The sequence below is a fragment of the Lampris incognitus genome, chromosome 11, assembly GCF_029633865.1.
Source record: "Lampris incognitus isolate fLamInc1 chromosome 11, fLamInc1.hap2, whole genome shotgun sequence".
NCBI lineage: Eukaryota > Metazoa > Chordata > Actinopteri > Lampriformes > Lampridae > Lampris > Lampris incognitus.
In genome coordinates this window covers 37,352,348-37,366,391 of record NC_079221.1, presented here as the reverse complement: position 1 = coordinate 37,366,391, position 14,044 = coordinate 37,352,348, and the positions used below count along the sequence as shown (strand labels likewise).

At 46.0% G+C, this 14,044-nt stretch overlaps 1 protein-coding gene across 1 annotated transcript; it reads right to left on the bottom strand.

Moving 5' to 3' along the window:
• Positions 1-6,186: 6,186 nt before the first annotated feature.
• Positions 6,187-7,609, bottom strand: LOC130120372 (trace amine-associated receptor 13c-like). The gene is made up of 2 exons (XM_056288918.1): positions 7,434-7,609; positions 6,187-7,018 (listed from the first exon to the last, which is right to left on the bottom strand). The coding sequence occupies exons 1-2, from the start codon at positions 7,607-7,609 to the stop codon at positions 6,187-6,189; spliced, it is 1,008 nt and encodes a 335-aa protein (XP_056144893.1).
• Between the last annotated feature and the right edge of the window lie 6,435 nt (positions 7,610-14,044).

The following is a 14,044-nucleotide window of genomic DNA, read 5'->3' as shown; positions in this document are numbered from 1 at the left end:
GGAGGAAACGGACAGGAGTCAGCGTTCTTTGGTCCGAGCAGTGCCACATTTATTTTCTCTTGGCTGTCTTTCATCACCTTTAACATATCAAAAACGTTGTCACTAACGTCAACTTATTTTTAAATTAACAGTAGCCCTGGTGCCACACAGAACGAGCAGCTAGCTAGCATTTACGGGTTAGCTCCCGAGCAGCCTAGCTAGCATTTATGGGTTAGCTCTCAGTAGTTCGCTAGCCACATGGGCATCAAACGTCATAAAAGAAAACCATTTTTACAAACTAACAACCTAAAACATAAAACGATATCTCTGGCACACATATTTACATATAAAACTGCATGGATGACCATTTAAACATAGGATTGCTGATGGATTTAACAGAGCACCCCGTTTCAACATCTTACCTTTAACATATCAAAAACGTTGTGACATAAAATGGTCACCACGACCAACGACGGCAGCCCAAAACCAGGCATATCAACAAACTGAGCGCCGCCCAGTGGCTACTCCCAGATTACCTCGTAAATTGAACCAGAAATGAGACATCTCAAACATAAAACATTACAGCATAAATGATATCACCTTCACCATCTTACATCCACCCCCTCTTTGCTTGATGGCGTCCCAGCCATCAGATAGTAACAACACATGGCAATGACACAAAACACATGACTTCAAGAGTCTTTTTTTTTCTTCTTTCTTCCTAACCCAAAGAATAACACAAAACAAAAACCAAAAAAACAAAAAACAAAAAAAAACATTGTGGTGTGTGTGAGTGAGAGTGGAGTGTAGTGAATGCACCATGGCTTTGTTGAGCTCAGTTATGGCCCACCAGTCTTTTTGCTTTGGTCCTTTGCCACAATCTCCATCCTCGTTCCCTTTTTTGTTCATCAGTGTCTGGCTCCACCACCATTCCTTGCAAGCACAACCTTTTCGGAGGACATCTGTCTCTCAGGGGATTTCTCCTATTTCTACCTATGATCTCAGCAGGGATATCTTCTGTTTCTCCTGGAGTCGTCCTTTGGGACTCGCCTTCTCCCTCTTCCAGCTCCCCTTGACCCACTGTGCCATCCACCCCTTCAGTCTGGGCTCTGCCTGGACCCTCCTCAAGGTCCTCCGGCTCGCCATCTTCCACTGCTTCAGATTCACTGTGTGAGGGGCTGTCTTCTGTTTCTCTCTCCCCTCCCGTAGTCGGCTCTCGTCGGGGCCCCCTCGGGAGAAACATGCACTGTGTCAGCAGGTTCTGGTGGACCACTCTCTCTCTCTCTCCATCTCACACCGGACCACATACACTGGGATGCCAGGCTGTTGCTTTATGGCCGTGTAGGGCTGGCGCTCCCATTTATCGCCAAGCTTCTGTCTGCCTTCCACGTGACATATTTTTACCAAGACCCGATCCCCTGTCTTGAACACATGGCGCTTTGCTTTGCGGTCGTAGTGTCTTTTCTGCTGTTGTTTGGCTTGCCTGGACATCTGGTCGGTCTGGTCATACGCATATTTCAGAGAGTCGTGCAGGGTTTGGGCATATTCAGTGTACTCATATGGCACCTCATTCTCAGACAGTCCAAATACAAGGTCGATTGGAAGTCTGGGATGTCGGCCATACATCAGAAAGTAAGGAGTGTATCCAGTGGAGTCATGACGTGTACAGTTATATGCGTGTGTCATGGCATCTACATACTCATGCCAGTGGGACTTTTGGTGTGGATCTAATGTACCCAGCATATCCATCAGAGTCCTATTAAACCTCTCTGTGATTCCGTTCCCCTGCGGATGATACGGACTGGTATGGGTCTTGACGATACCAGTGATCTTGCACAGATCTCTCACCACAGCACTCTCAAAGTTGCGACCTTGATCTGCATGCAGTTTTGCAGGGAACCCGAACCGACATAAAAAGTTACTCCACAGCACCTTTTCCACCGTGCTAGCCCTCTGGTCCTAGTAGGGTATGCTTGTGCAAAACGAGAGAAGTGGTCGGTTACGACTAGCACATTCTCAATCCCTCGTATGGACTTCTCCAGTGTCAGAAAATCTATGCAGACAAGTTCCACCAGGACACGGGTGTGGATACTGACCAGGGGGGCTCTGAGTCCTGCCGTGGAAGTCTTCCTGAGACAGCACCTCTCACACTGTTCACACCACGCTTTGATGTCAGAGGACATCTTGGGCCAGTAAAAGCGCTCCCTCATCTGAGAGAAAGTACGCTCAAAGCCAGGGTGCCCAGAGTCGTCATGGAGAGCTGTTTTCGCCAAAATCCACAGTTTTTCCAGAAGCACTAACTGCTCTATGAGCACCATTGACCATCTTGGACTCTGTGATAGAGGATGCCCTCCCTAACCACCAACCTCTTCCACTCTGTCAGAAGAAGGCGCACCTGTGGAGCTGCCCTTCCTTCAACCCGGTCACTTCTCCGGGGCTTGGTGTTGAATGACCTGTAGTGTAGAACTGGACCAATCCCTGGATCATCTTTTTGTCTGGCCCTAACCTGCTGTTTTGTCATTGCCGGCAGCGACTCTGTCCCCACCCCAGTCTATGGCTCAGTCAGCACTTCAGCTTGGCCAGTCAGCACTTCAGCTTGGCCGGTCAGCGGTACCCGAGGACAGTCTGCCTGTACCCTTGCTGGATCTCCCTCTCTGTGTCTGAACCCGCTGAGGCCCTCCGGCTGTTACTCGTCTTTACTTACAGGGAGCATGTCTGTAGTGGCAACTGGTTGTTGACTGGCATTACTGCTCTACAAACTCTAGCTACATGTCCTGCCCTCCCACATCAGTAACACACAAAAGTGGCAGCAGCACCCTCGTTTAAAGGCTGCTCAGCTGGTGCTGTATTACCATCTCAAAGGAACGCTGCGGGCGGCTGTGGGTGTGGCACCTGGTTGTTGACTGGCATAACTGCTCTACAAACTCTAGCTACATGTCCTGCCCTCCCACATTGGTAACACACAAAAGTGGCAGCGGCACCCTCACTTCTCCACGCTGGCTGGCTTCTAGTTGGGGCTGGCATCTGTGGGAGAGCCATGTTTGATTCCAGCTGTGTGAGCCTTTGGACTTGCTCCTGTTGATTTAGGGCTGGCTTCTTAACTATCTCTTGTTAATTCGGAGAGCTCAGAGGTGGGCTTCACTGATTCAGCCCTGTCTTTTGTACCCCCCCTGCTGTGCTTTCGCAGCAACATGAACCTGACTGAATGGTTTCGTCGGTTTGTGCTGGGGGTGGAACTTCTTTGTTTCCCTAGCCAGATGGCGTAGCTCCGATTGCAGTTCACAGAAGCTCAGGAGCCTGGGTCTCATGGGAGCAATCCTGAGGTAAACTTCTTCATCATTCAACCCTCTCAGGAACTGGCAAGTTAGTTTCCCATCCTGGTCTGTGAATGGCTGGCCCCCACGCTGGGCCTCCTCCACTGAACGAAGTGTGGCCTCCAGTGCGATGGCATAGGAAGAAGCTGATTCATCTGCCTGCTGGCTCCTCTCATAGAAGTCAGCTAACGGATCCAGGGACTGTTGGATGTCACCGTATTCAGCTCTCAGTTCATCAAATGCCCTCTCTGGATGCTGCTTATGGGGGGGGGCAGATTTAAGACCAGCCTCCTTGCTTCTCCACTCAGATGTCGCACAATGGTTGCAAAGCAGAGATGTGTGGGCAGCCCTCCTGCGTCCAAGAGATACTGCATATCACGTATCCAGTCTTCAATGAGGGTTTACCATCAGGATTTCCACTGAAAACTTGCACATTCTTCACTTGGTGTGTCTGTGTGAACCCAGCCGGTGTAGGTTGGACAGTGCTGTAATCTGCCGGTCCCCAGGTAGGAGCCCTTGGGGTTGGCATCTGCTGGTAGGGGTGCATGTATGTTGGTCCGGCCTGAAGGGGGGCTGGGAACTGGGGAGTTGGCGGTTCATTCAGGGTGGCTTGGGGGGTGTGGTCCGTGTTCTGGAGGTATCCAGGGGTGGGTACGTACACTGGTGGGCCCTGCCTGCTGGCGTGGGGGGTATACACAGTTGACATGAGGGCCTGTGGAGCATACATGCTGCCTGTAGGGGGGGTGTATCGGGGGTGATGGAGCATGCCTGGACTCCTGTGGTGCTAGGATGGTTGTTGGGGCAGAGATGATGGCAGTAGACCCGTGTGTCATGGCTACGGGTCGTTGCATGGTAGCGGTCGGCGCCTGGACAGTGCCTGGGAGATCACGCCGGTTGGATATGGGGGTCTGTATGGCGACTGAAGGGGCTGGCACAGTAGCTGGGGGGTCAATATGCTGGATGGTGGAGCAGGTCCAGTTGCGTGATGTACTGCACATGTCATATCTGTGGAGTGCATGGTGGCTGGCAAAGGAGCCTGGTTGGCCTGTGAAGTGTTCACCTGATGGGCATTAGACTTGGGCCTAACAGACCATTCTGGAGCCCTGTCAGGATTATATGTGCCCTCCAAATCTACCTTACACTGTCCTGGAGCTCCACCTGTAGCTTGCAAATTTTGATCATAGCCTACTGTGGGCCCAGCATGGTGATATAAAGTCTGTCTCACTTTGGAGGGCCACTCCCCTTGTGGCCTACGCGGAGTGTTGTCCTGAGCGTTCTGCATGTTCCCTCTTCTTCAGGATATAACAGTGGTGTGTGTGTGTTGAGTTTCAATGTGTTGTGTATTTTATAATCTGTATGTAGTATGTGAGGTCGTATAGCATGGGAGGTATGTGCAAATATCACAGTTACTATGAACACTATGCAATATGGTTGATAATACACATCATACTTTTTCATAAACAAAAACAAAATAGTCACAGGATTCTACAGACCAGTAATTAAAATGTCCTTCAATGGCATGAAATAATAAACTAATGACAATATGAATTAAACCAAAAAATATCTTTGCAGTGAATCTATGCAGTGAATATCTTTGCAGTGAATATGATCCTAATATACAGTAAACTAAAGCAATAATTAGTGACTAGTACTTCCTATAAAACAACTAACTAAAGACAGCCAAGGATATGCATGTTGAGTTTCTTCTGCTCTGCAGTGGAATCCGCAGATCCGGGTCACGGCACCAAATGTAGCCCTTGGTTCTGCAGGCCGGCTCCCTAGCCCTGTATTTTTGCCTCCTCCCTGGCTCCCTCTGCGTTGTGTTATTTGATTGTTGTGGCTGGAGTCAGGAGGAAATGGACAGGAGTCAGCGTTCTTTGGTCCGAGTAGTGCAGAATTTATTTTTTCTTGGCTGTCTTTCGCCACCTTTAACATATCAAAAACGTTGTCACTAATTTCAATTTATTTTTAAATTAACAGTGGCCCTGGTGCCACACAGAACGAGCAGCTAGCTAGCAATTACGGGTTAGCTTTCGAGCAGCCTAGCTAGCATTTACGGGTTAGCTCTCAGTAGTTCGCTAGCCACATGGGCATCAAACCTCATAAAACAAAACCATTTTCACAAACTAACAACCTAAAACATAAAACGATATCTCTGGCACACATATTTACATATAAAACTGCATGGATGACCATTTAAACATAGGATTGCCGATGGATTTAACAGAGCACCCAGTTTCAACATCTTACCTTTAACAAAAACGTTGTGACCTAAAATGGCCACCACAACCAACGACGGCAGCCCAAAACCAGGCATATCAACAGACTGAGCGCCCCCCAGTGGCTACTCCCAGATTACCTCGTAAATTGAACCAGAAATGAGACATCTCAAAAATAAAACATTACAGCATAAATGATATCACCTTCACTATCTTACATCTACTTTTGACACTTAGGTACAATTGATATACAAAATTACTTTTGATGTGTAATTACATTTAATATCATGTACTGTTGGACTCTTACTTAATAATATTCTTATGGATGACTAACTTTTACTAAAGTGATTTTCTAGTAAGCCTAATGGATATTTATTTTTCTTTATTCAAGTTTGCATTTTGAGGTACTCTTTCTATTTCGGCATTTGGGGTGTCCTGTGTTATATTTATATGAATCTTTTCCCCTTGCAATTTTATTTTTTTGGTAACTACTAATTATTTGTGATTCTTTTTACATGAAGTTTACTTTGTGTGAAACAAAAAATACACTTAAAGTTTACCTTTATTTGACTTTTCATACGTCATACAAATCTTTGAATTCACTGACTGATCAACAAAATCAACACATAATATATACCACTCCTGATGGAAAGACCTCTTTTCAGTCCAGCCTCTTACTCTGTCTGCAGTAAGTTGGCCTCACAGGAGCCTGGCTGCAGTATCTGAAGTGTAGTTATGAGTTTAATGGCTTTTTTAAAACAAGGGTAGAAAAAGACATAAATGACAGGATTTAGACAGGAGTTAAAATACAACAGCCAAATCACGAAGGTTACAGACAAAGCATTGTTTTCTGTGTCCTGGCCGCTGAGAGATTGGTAGTAATATGGGCAGAAACACAAAAGAAACACAGCTATGACAATACCAAGAGTCTTGGCAGCTTTTCTCTCAGATTTGTTGGCAGTTACAGACACTCTGTACCAACCTGTGACAGTCCTGACCTGGGACCTCATGGCACGTGCCTGATACACAACTACCAAAAATACTCTCAAATAAAGAACTACAATGACTGTAATGGGAAAAACACAAGTCAAAAGAAAGTCAGCAGCTCCTGCAATATAGTTAATGATCAATACACAGTCTCCATAACAAGAGTTAAACTTGTGTGATTGCATCAGGTAATTACTCAGTATCATAATGTTGTAGAAAACAGACCAGATCCAGCTTACACAAATACTGATTTGAACTCTTTTCTGAGTGATTTTAGTGGTGTAATTGAGAGGGTCACAAATAGCCACATAACGGTCAATTGATATCAGCACCATGTTTCCTACTGATGCTGAGATAATTATAAAGAGCCCAAGGTAAGAAAGAGCACACATGAAGTCTCCCAGCACCCAGCATATCCCTATGTGACCTGCTCCCTCTCCTGGCATCACTAGGAGGCCCACCAGGAAGTCTGAGACAGCCAGAGAGAGAAGGATGAGGTTGGTGGGAGTGTGGAGCTGCCTGGAATAGAAGATGGTCATTATAATTAGTAGTAGTACTTCAGTGGTAACATCTAATCAAAAGCATGCAACTATAATAATTATGTGTTTGAGTAGTGTAACAGTATGAACCACTAGATGTTCCAGTTATCCTGTCTTACATGCCCATTATGTGTATTGATAACCACAATTACTATGTTTTATGACAAACTGTGAAAATATCTACTTGTGCAAAGGTTGTGCATGTGGAGTTATCATGTAGAAAAGCAAAGGGCTACCCACATCACTATTTTCATCATGAGAGGTAGCAGTGATGATAGTACAAACGGTAATTAATTTCATCGACACATCATAGATCTAGATGTAACACAAGTGTTTCTCCTTAAATGTCTACCAGTTTTGTAAAGTGCTGTGAATGAGTAGAAATCGGTTTCTGCCTGAAGTGGGAGATGGAGATGATGACCAGAAGGTTGAGCGTCACAGTAAGCAGAGAGATGAAGGACAGTAGGACGTAGAAGAGTACGGCCTCAGAGCGCGGACGCATCGACTTCCTGCAGGAGGTATTGAGGAGTTGTGGAAAGCAGAGTTCGACTCCTTCCAGAGTCTCCATCATCAAAGACAAAGGGGGAGAGGAGAAGCTGCTGAGGTCTGGCAGCTTTCTGACCAAAGCTCTCTATCATACAACTTATTTATCTTCCTCCACTATTCCTTCCCTCCAATGCTCTCTCTATGTTTTTTCTCTTCCATGCCCCCACCTCCCCCCACAAACTCCTTCTCTCTCTGTCTCTTTCTCGCTCTCGCTCTCTCTCTCTCTCTCTCCTGGCTGTCTCACCCCCCACCTCTCTCTCTTTTTCAAACACACACACACACACACACACTGTCTCCAAGAGATAGCTTTGCATCATCCTCTTAATCTTCATCATTCTTTGTTGCTGTCAAGTCTCTTTTGCCTCACTTGTATCTCACTCTGCTCCCTTGACTATTCCCCTCTCTCCTGCTCCCTCCATATTCATCCTTTCCCCTCCCCTGCATCTCACAACACCTTCCATCTGACCTTTTTTTCCCCTTTTTCTTTTCTGTTTCTCCTGCCCCTCGCCCACACACACACACACATCTCATTCTTTCCCAGCCTCTTCTCTCCTCTTCCTTGCCCTCAAGTTTTGTTGTAGCAGGTTGTTTTCACACTAATGTGGATGACAGAAAGCCTTTACTGTCTGGTAAATTTAGCTCTGCTGTGACCTTGGGAGAGAGTGTAACAAGATAATAAACACAATCTGAAAGTGTAGAGAACAGTGGATTTGGGCACTTCAATTCTCATCTGTAGGTGAATGATATATGTTATAGCAGAGTGCTATTAGAATGTTTTGAATTAATATGTGATCACCCTGCATAAAGAAGTCCGATCAATTTGTTGCATTAATCTAATTAATCTGGCAACACATCATGCAATGTTCAGTTTAACGCTTTATCTTGCAGAGAGGCTGGAGGTCCATATGCTTTGAAAACCAGCAACAAGGCTGGAAAGCTGCTCTCATAGCATCTGCTGGTGTCAGTTATTGCTAGTGGATTACTTAGGGTTAGAGGGGGTTTTGATTCAGCTAACCAACCACGAGCATCAAATATTGAACCCGTATCCGCTTACATCCCGGCATTCTCTTAACAATGGCATTTCCCCATAGGCGAAAAAACAGCTTCCCTATTAAATCTTATATAGTCCAGGATATCGGCCAGAAACAGGGGTCATTCTACTATTTCAAATCTTCTGTATTCATGAAAACATACTTAAAATGGCTTGGAACATGGGTGTCCTGGTAGCGTGGCAGTCTATTCCGTTGCCTACTGACACAGGGATCGTCAGTTCGAATCCCCGTGTTACCTCCAGCTTGGTCGGGTGTGCCTACAGACACAGTTGGCCGTGTCTGTGGGTGGGAAGCCGAATGTGGGTATGTGTCCTGGTCGCTGCACTAGCGCCTCCTCTGGTCGGTTGGGGCGCCTGTTCAGGGGGAGGGGGAACTGAAGGGAATAGCATGATCCTCCCACGTGCTATGTCCCCCTAGTGAAACTCCTCACTGTCAGGTGAAAAGAAGCGGCTGGTGGCTGACTCCACATGTATCAGAGGAGGCATGTGGTAGTCTGCAGCCCTCCCTGGATCAGCAGAGGGGGGTGGAGCAGCGACCGGGATGGCTCAGAAGAGTGGGGCAATTGACCAAGTACAATTGCAGAGAAAAAAGGGGGAAAATCCCCCCCCCCAAAAAAAAGGCTTGGAACATAGGCCATATAAATTTGAAGTAAGGATCATAAAAAATGCATCAACTATCAACCACGATAGGTAGGCCTATGGAGGCGGACAGACGGACCATTTTTGAGTCTGATGACACTCACGTTCTGAAATGAATACAGCAGGTCGGGTTCAGGCGGACATGTCGAGGTCTATGATATGTATAACACCTGACTTTTATGTTTACAGCTACAAGTAGGTTTAGTGAACAGGCAGATGAGACCCTTTAACTGGAAAAACTGGGTTCATCATCAACTTGTTGATGAGCATCTATCCTGCTGAACTGTCCTTGACAAAGACGCTATTTTGTTATTCCAAGGATGCTTTTTTGTTGGTGACCCTGACCTTCCAACCCCCCTGTGGAGAGAGATAGCATAGAGAAGTCCCCCTCAGGGATAAAATCAAGTGCCACATTTTTGTTAAATTATATGAACTTTGTTTTTCTTTAATTCAATCACACCTTGATTGCTGTGGGGTTACAAACCACTTGACTGTGAGTGTTTTCATATCATCTGACACAAAAATTTGGAGCACAGTCAATCAAATGCTAATTTCATATTCAAAATGTAATTTTTCAGTGGGTTCCTTGGCACAGGTGAGAGCCAAAGAAATTCAGCCTGGCATCATAGACAGAATGGTCATTTTCTTTTAATCTGATGATGTACTCAATAGACAATGAAGAACACGGACAGGCTTTTACATAGTTATGGTACTGCCCACACAGGCACCTGGGAATGATCAGGGGTCTTACACAGTCCAGTAGATCCATTAATCCGATGTCTGGCTCATAGACACTTAAGCAGGGCTGATGATCTCTGTCAAACAGCGGCACGGTGGCCTAGTGGTTAGTGCTGTTGCCGCACAGTAAGAAGGTCCTGGGTTCAAACTCCAGGGTTGTCCAACCTTGGGGGTCATCCCAGGTCGTCCTGTGTGGAGTTGACATGTTCTCCCTGTGTCTGCGGTGGGCTTTCTCCGGGTGCTCCGGTTTCCTCCCACCATCAAAAAGACATGCATGTTAGGATTAATGTGCCCCTGACTGAGGCATGGCAAGATGAACTGGAGTTGGTCCCCGGGCACTGCACGGCGGCTACCCACTGCTCCTAGCTACACAGCTAGGATGGATGGGTTAAATGCAGAGAAGAATTTCCCCACGGTGGATTAATAAAGTAATAAGAAAATAAAAACCTGTTTCTTTTTTTTTAATTATTTCTGATTTTTCCCTTTTTCTTCCAATTTAGTGGCCAATCACTCCCTATTCTAATTCAAACACCCACCCTTGTACTGCATGTGTTCGCCAACGGCGTCTCTCTGGCCGGCAGTCTCGAAGGAGACGCCTCGCCACTTTCGTGACAAGGTGAAACCAGGCCGAACCACTGCTTTTTCTGACACACACAGAGGCACATTCATGTGACGAACACAAGCCAACTCCACCCCCCTCCCGAAGACAGCGCAGCCAATTATTGCTGCTTCATCAAATCCGGCCATAGTCGGATCTGACGAGACTGAGGCGTGAACCCCGGTCCCCAGTGGGCAATTGCATCAACACAAAGCTGATGCTTAGACCGCTACACCACCGCGGACCCCTTAACCTGTATCTTGATGTTGAAGGACAGTCGCGGCCCTCGCTATGCAAGCTGGCCGATGCCTCAGCAGGGATTAGTAAATGTGGAGTAAGTTAGTATGGAAGACATGGTGAACTAAAAGCATTATATAGAGATGCTGTTGGTTATGACTCTCTAAAATACAATATACATGACTTGGAATGTCGCCATTCTGTTGTTTTCTAAAGCTCAGCAGTAGACACATACACACACACACACACACACACACACACACACACACACACACACACACACACACACACACACACATATCCTGTCTCCTTCTCTGCCTCACTAAACAATGCCTTCGAGACCTTGTTTGCCTCCAGCTCTTAACCAAACACAGGGATCTGTTTAATAGCTTGTAAGTGTTCTACATGTAACTCTACCAGAGAAGTCTCTTCACACCTTTTGTAGAGGTGCCAAATGATGATGGTCCTCGGAGGTATCACCACAATCAGTGGTGTGCAAAGTGTGAACTAGATTATAAACACATGATGTAACTAACTATGGGTTCGGAGAACAACAGTTAAAGTGCCAGGTGAATTATTCTAATGCTTTTCATGTAGTTCAGTGTCAGTAAGTTTGTTGTTTCATCGATCGATATGGGTTGATTTGATCTGAGGTTTAAAGGTTATGCTATTGTCAGTCTTGTGACTGTAGGCCTAGTTTCATATATTTAGTAAGGGAAAATGCACAGAGAAGAATTTCTCCCCTTGTTTTTAGATTTTCTGCAGCGCAGCATGGATATGTGCATCTTGCCCCTCTTGCTTTGTGTCCCAGACAAGCATATCATCCATGTGAAAAACAACACCATCTAATACTTCTGTGACCTCAGACACCCTTCTGCTTTGAAAGTGTTGGGCCCAATGTGATGATTTTGAATCATAGGTGTGAATGTAGACGTACTATGATTGGCTGAAGCGGATAAACACATCTGAATGTCTAAAAAGAATGTACTTTAAAAACTGCATTCATGAATCAAAACCTGGAAGAACAGTCTCAAATATCTATGCACAAATGCAATGGAGTCTGCATGTATTCGACAATTTTTTAATGCAGATTCAACAATCTAAATGAGTTTAATAGCATTCACATATGTCAGATGAACATTAAGTACGTCAAAATGAAATTTTTTTAAAATATATATATATATATATATATATATATATTGGTGGATTCTTCCCCCCATTTATTTAAAGTAAGAAATATGTGTGCATCAGAAAAATATTTCTGAACATGTACATTTGTGAATCTTGTTTTGTGCATTTGTCAATATTGAGACTATTCCCCCCCCTTTTTTTTTTCATCCAATTGTATTTGGCCCATTACCCCACTCCTCCGAGCCATCCCAGTCTGTGCTTCATCCCCTCTGCTGATTCAGGGAGGACTGCAGACTACCACATGTCTCCTCCGATACATGTGGAGTTGCCAGCCGCTTCTCTTCACCTGACAGTGAGGCGTTTCACCAGGGGGACGTAGCGTGTGGGAGGATCGTGCTATTCCCCCCAGTTCCCCCTCCCCCCCGAACAGGTGCCCCGACCAACCAGAGGAGGCACTAGTGCAGCGATCAGGACACATACCCACATCCGGCTTCCCAACCGCAGACATGGCCAATTGTGTCTGTAGAGACGCCCGACCAAGCTGGAGGTAACATGGGGATTCGAACTGGCGATCCCCGTGTTGGTAGGAACTCACTCCTTTCTGAGTCTGCTTGTTTTCAGCTGCACAGTGGAGGTCATGGTTGTAGTGCCCAGCACCCTCACTGACAGCCAGTCTCCAGGCCTCCCTGTTTTATGCTGCTTGTTCCCAGGTATTAAGGTCAATGCCAAACCTTTTGATGTGAGTCTTGATGTTATCTGTATATCACTTCTTTTGTCCTACCTGGACACGGCATCCTGTCACAAGCTGAGAGTAAAGAACCTGTTTCAGGAGGCGAGAGTCAGACATGTGGAGGACATGGCCAGTCCATCTCAACTGATGTTGCGCAATGGTGGCAGTTATAGTAGGCATGTTGGCCTCCTCAAGGATGCTGAAGTTGGTGCGCTTATCCTTCCAGCTGATCTTTAGGATTTTCCTGAGGCATCGCTGTTGGTGGGCATCGAGTGCTTTCAGGTGCCTGCTATGTGTGGTCCAGGTTTCTGACCCATACAGTAGGGTGGGCAGTGTTACAGCTTTGTATACCAGAATTTTTGTTCTGGCCTGAAGCGGGTTTCAGAAATCCTTATTCTCAATCTTGCGAAGTGCTGGCTGGCACAACTGAGATGATAGTGTATTTCATGTCAATGTTGGCTTTGGAAGAGAGAAGGCTGCCAAGATATTGGAACTGTTCCACGTTTTCGAGTCTGGTGTTGTCCACAGAGGTGGAAGGGGGCAGAGCGGTGGGGGTTGATACAGGATATGAGTCTTTTTATGTTAATGGCCAGGCCAAGCTGCTTGTATGCCTTTGCAAAGGCATCCGGTATGTTCTGTAGCACCTCTTCTATGAGGGACACTATGGCGTTGTCATTGGCATACTGTAGCTCTATGGTGGATGTGGTGGTGGTTTTGCTTTTAGCCCTGAATCTGTTAATATTCAGAAGATTCGCATCAGTCCTGTACATGATTTTGACTCCCTGAGGCAGATTAGGGCCTGTGAGGTAGAGGATGGTGGCAATGACAGAGCCTTTTTAACTTCTGTATGGCCCTTGAAGGACACCGTCTCGTCTCCATAACTGCTGAGTACTCTAGTTAACATATTGTCATGCAGTAGTGGTAGTACTCTGATATATTTGTCAGGGAAGCCTATTTTTGACAGAACTAGCCAGAGGGCCTGGCGGTTTTCAGAATTGAAAGCTTTGGTTAGGTCTGTGAAGACCATGTACAGTTGTTAATTCTGTCCCTGGGCTTTTTCTTGGAGTTGGCGAGCAGTAAAAATCATTTCCATGGTGCCACTCTGGGATTCTGGCAGAATTACATCTGATATGGGGAAGAGTCTGTTGGCCAAGACCCTAGCCAGGGCTTTCCCTGTGGTGGAAAACAAGGAAATGCCATGGTAGTTTCCACACTCAGCTTTGTCCCTTTTGAATATAGACAATTAGTGCATCCCTAAGTTGCACAAGGGTTTCCTCTTTATCCCATATTTTAAGTAGCAGGGCATGGTTATGTCTGAAGAGTGTAGGTCCACCTT

Bases quoted from the DNA above. Each gene is read 5' to 3' on its own strand.
- LOC130120372 (XM_056288918.1), bottom strand. From the start codon at position 7,609: ATGATGGAGACTCTGGAAGGAGTCGAACTCTGCTTTCCACAACTCCTC. The intron at 7,019-7,433 runs GCAGAAACCGAT...CTTCTATTCCAG, and splicing joins ATCTCCATCTCCCACTTCAG to GCAGCTCCACACTCCCACCA.